The 4,382-nt window shown below is 66.6% G+C and overlaps 1 protein-coding gene across 1 annotated transcript in view; it reads right to left on the bottom strand.

The window, feature by feature from the left end:
- The window catches only part of EMIHUDRAFT_113243 (hypothetical protein), a gene marked incomplete at both ends in the record, with an annotated part of 2,363 nt that extends 547 nt beyond the window's left edge, over positions 1–1,816 (bottom strand). Inside the window, 3 exons of the mRNA XM_005782827.1 lie at positions 706–756; positions 1,370–1,546; positions 1,586–1,816. Of these exons, the coding sequence (XP_005782884.1) occupies positions 706–756; positions 1,370–1,546; positions 1,586–1,816 (459 nt within the window). The remainder of the gene's footprint in view (positions 1–705; positions 757–1,369; positions 1,547–1,585) is intronic.
- Positions 1,817–4,382: the final 2,566 nt, after the last annotated feature.

Here is a 4,382-nt window from a genome sequence, read left to right as displayed (position 1 = left end):
GCCGCTCGCAAGCCCGTCTCCAGCGCCGCCTCCTCCGCCGCCGCCGCCTCTGCCGCCGCCGCCGCCGCCGCCGCTTCCGCCGCCACCGCTGCCTCTGCTGCCGCCTCTGCCGCCGCCGCCGCAGCTGCCGCCGCCGCCGCTGCTTCTCCTTCTGCCGACGTCCCCCGTGGCCGACGCTCACTGCTGCCGCCGCCGCCGCTGCTGCCGCCACTGCCACTACTGCCGCCACTGCCACCACTGCCGCCACTGCCGCCTCCGCCGCCGCCTCCGCCGCCGCCACCGAGCCGCCCCAACGCCTCTCCCGCCCACTCGCCCGCCCACTCCAACAACCGCCGCAGCCCGACTCCCTCGGATGAGCCGGCAGAACGCGCAACCGGCGCCGCCGCCGCCGCAAGCGCGGAAGGCTCCACGGCCGGCGCCGGCGCGGCAGCAGCGGGATTGCATCCCGCGACTCGCGGCTGCCCGAGAGTGGTGGCGGCTAGCGCCGGCGCAGCAACGGCGGCAGCGGCGGAGCTGGACGAGGCCACCTGCGGCACGCCCTGCGAGTCGAGCTCTCTTCCCCACACAACGCGCGCCGGCCTGTCGTGGCGCCTGTACAACTTGCCGAGATTGCCCGAGATTGCCCGAGACTGCCCGAGACCGCCCGAGATTGCGCGAGATTGCTGCCATCGCGCCTGCACAACTCAAGCTCACTGAAGTCGGCACCGGCAACGGACTGCCGCTGCGACCGCTCGGCGACGCGCCCAGCGCCCGTGCCTAGGGAGTGTCTAGGAAGTGTCTAGGAAGTGTCTAGGAAGTGTCGCCCAGCGCCCGTGCCCGCGCCGCCTCCGGCCGCCGCTCGTGCGGCGGCGCGGCGCGGCAGCTCCACGATCAGCAGCGAGCGGAGGCCCTCGGAGCCTCGGAACCTGTCACAATCGCCCATTCCTTCAGTTACTCACTCGTATTCACTAGTAGGCCAGCGGAGCCTCGGAACCTGTCACAGCAATCGACCATTCCTTGAGTCTATATTACTCATTCATAGACACCAGTAGGCCCTCGGAGCTGCGGAACCTGTCACACCAATCGCTCAGTCCTTGGTCACTCATTCACTAGGTAGGCCCTCGGGAGCTGCGGAACCTGTCACACCAATCGCTCAGTCCTTGGCCACTCATTCACTAGTAGAAGGCCAGGCCCTCGGGAGCTGCGGAACCTGTCACACCAATCGCTCAGTCCTTGGCCACTCATTCACTAGGTAGGCCAGGCCCTCGCGAGCTGCGGGAGCCTGTCCCCGGCCCAAGAGCGCAGGCCAGCGACGGTGCGATCAAAGGCGGTCCGGTTGGCGACGCGGTCGAGCCTAATTAATAATTAATTAACTAAGTAATTCCCTTACACAGGCGGTTCGGTTGGCGACGCGGTCGAGCCTCCACGTCTCCCTCTCGACGCCGTCTGGAGGCGAGGCGGCGGCGGCGGACAGCGCGACGTCGATGTGTCCGACGTGCAGCTCGAGGACCTCGCCCTTGAGGCTGGCAGCGCCGCCCTGCAGCGGGCAGCCGCGCGAGAGGAGGACCTAGACACTTCCTAGACACTTCCTAGACACTTCCTAGACACTTCCTAGACTCTTCCTGCAGCCGTGCGAGAGGGCCTCGTCGCCCGGCTGGAAGGAGTGCTTGAGCCCGCTCCGGCGCAGGCTGAGGCGCAGGATCGGCTGCGAGTAGAAGCGGCCCTTGCGCCGGCGTGCGCTCAGACCGGCGAGGCAGAGGCCTTCTTTCTCGAGCTTCTCGACAGGCCACTCGAGCAGCCGCTGGTTCGTCGCCGCCTCTTCGCACTCCCACTCCATGCGGAGCAAGGCCTCCCACTTGGCGTAATAGGCCTGCCGCGCGCCACTGCTGTTCGAGCGTGCGTCGGAGTGCCTGGGCGACGGCGAGAGTGGCAAATCACGCGCCGCTTCCTCTCCAAGACGCACACGCTCCAAGGCCTCTCCGAGGTGCTGTCGCCGCCGTTTGCCGCCACCTGAGGAGGAGCTGCCATCGGCCGAGCGAACTGCTCGTGGTTTCCTGCTGCTGGCCTTCAAGCGTGGCCGAACGCCGCGAGCGAGGCCGCGCGAGTGTCGCAGCATGTACACACACAACACACACACACCTGTTGTACTATACCAAAAGCAGGGCTACACGAGGCCCTCTACGCTGGGGATACCCATCACTGAGCCGACAATGCTACGGGTAGCCCCAGGGTGGCGCCCACCCCCATGCCCTCGGGCACTTGCCTGCGCCCTCGCGCACTAGCCCACGCCCTGCCCCGCAAGATCTCACTCCATCCCGGCCTGCGGCATACCTCGGCACCCCCTTGCACGGAATCTGAGCGTGAGGGAATCTGAGTGTGAGGGAATCTGAGCGTGAGGGAACCTGGGCAGTGCCGCGTAGTGCGGCGTGCGCGGACGTGCGCGGGGCGTGCGCGCACGTGCGCGCACGTGCGCGGGCGTAGTGCCGCGTGCGCGCACGTGCGCGGGCGTGCGCGCGCGTGCGCGGCGTGCGCGGGCGTCGCGCGCGTGTGCGCGGGCGTGCGCGCGTGCGCGGCGTGCGCGGGCGTGCGCGCGCGCGTGTGCGGCGTGCGCGGGCAGGGCGCAGGCAAGTGCCTGAGGGTATGGGGGTGGGCGCCACCCTGGGGCTACCCATAGCATCGTCGGCTCAGTGATGGGTATCCCTTTGCCTCTCTCTGCGGGCCGTACGCCTTGGTCAGCGTCGGAAGCGCGCTTTGGCGCGGATTTGCCCATATCGTTGGGCGCACGGAGGGAAGGAGAGGTGGGCTCCTGCCCGAGAAGGTCGCGGGACCTGCGCAGAGCTCGCTCTGCGTGATGCCGCTCGAGCTTGGGCGTGCACGCAAGGGGTCACGCGCAAGAAGAGCAAACAACTGGAAGTTCACAGCTGAGCTTACCCAGAGAACGCCGTTCTCACCCAATAAACTGGCACAGAAGAGAGCGACGCGACAGAGGAAGAAGTGACAAGGGAGAGGCATGAAGGTTGCAGCGAGAAGCGGCGAGAGACTGCGAAGAGAGATAGGAAGAGGCAGACTCCCTAGGGTGGGCGACGGCTAGCGCACCACACACCTCTCCTTAAAATCCCTGTGTGGTGGCGGCGTGCCGTCGAATTCGTGCCGTCCTCCCATCCCTCGCTTGGGTTGTCTGTTTTCTTTCTTTTTACACTTGGCTTCTCTGTTTTCTTTCTTTCTTTCTTTACAACACTGGGCACGGGACTGGCGCGCACTGGCACTAACACAGGTAAGAAAGAAGTGTGCAAGAAAGAAGAACTTCACCAACATGCCAGGACGATCTACCTCGTCCTCCCATCCCTCCCTTGGGCTGTGCGTTTTCTTTCTTTCTTTCTTTCTACCTCGGAGCACGGAGGGAAGAAACCGGCGCAAGACAGCGGCACGCACCTGGGGTCGAGAGAGGAAGGGGACCACAATCGAGTGATAAAGCTGGAGGGGACCCCGGAGCCTCGGGGCGGATGAGACGCTGTTCCCAGGGGCAGGCGGCGGCGGCGTCGCAGGACGAGGCAGAGGGAGAGCGACGCGACAGAGGAAGAAAGAAGCGACAGGAGGGAGAACGACGAGAGTGGGACGACCGCGAGGTGGCATGCATGAAGGTTGGTTGCAGCGAGAAGCGGCGAGAGACTGCGAAGAGAGATAGGAAGAGGCAGACGCCCAAGGGTGGGCGACGGCTAGCGCACCACACTCCTCTCCTTAAAATCCCTGTGTGTGGTGGCGGCGTGCCGTCCTCCTCCTCCTCCCCCCATCCTGCCTTGTCTTCCTTTGCAAAGAAATGAAGAAAACGCACGCCGCTGAACGCTACCCTAGAGTCGGCGCCGTGGCCGGCGCCTGGCCGGCGCCACGCCAACAGAGTCGGCGCCGTGGGATCGCCATGGCGCTCCGGCGCGGCGTGATGCTGGCCGTCGTCGCTGCGCTTTCTGCGGTGGGGGCCTCGCTCACTCTCCGGACGGACGGCAAGCTGTATGCTTCGGGCGGCATCGGCGACGAGGACGAGTGGGAGGACGAGGACGACGAGCCACGAGTCTTCGGCTCCTTCTCGCTCCAGCCGGCGGCCGATGATAGCCATCCCGCGAGGGGCGCAGGCGATGGCCCACACGAGGGAGGTGCCGCCGTCGAGGTTCCCACCCTCCAGCAGCCCCGTGCTCCCGAGCAGCGCGAGAAGATGGAGGAGGAGCTTCATCGAGAGCGGGAAGCGCAAAAGAGGAGGGAAGAGGAGGGCATCCGCTTGTGGGCGGAAGAGCGCCGGGCGGAAGACGAAAAGGCGCGGGCGAAGGCGCTGGTGGAGGCGAAGGCGCAGGCGGAGGCGGAAGGGAGGAAGCCAGCGACACGAGAGACTGGAGTGGTCCTGTCCGGCGGCG

Source organism: Emiliania huxleyi (assembly GCF_000372725.1).
Source record: "Emiliania huxleyi CCMP1516 chromosome Unknown EMIHUscaffold_185, whole genome shotgun sequence".
Lineage (NCBI taxonomy): Eukaryota > Haptophyta > Isochrysidales > Noelaerhabdaceae > Emiliania > Emiliania huxleyi.
The sequence above is the reverse complement of the archived record's forward strand: the minus strand, read 5'-3'. Positions and strand labels throughout refer to the sequence as shown.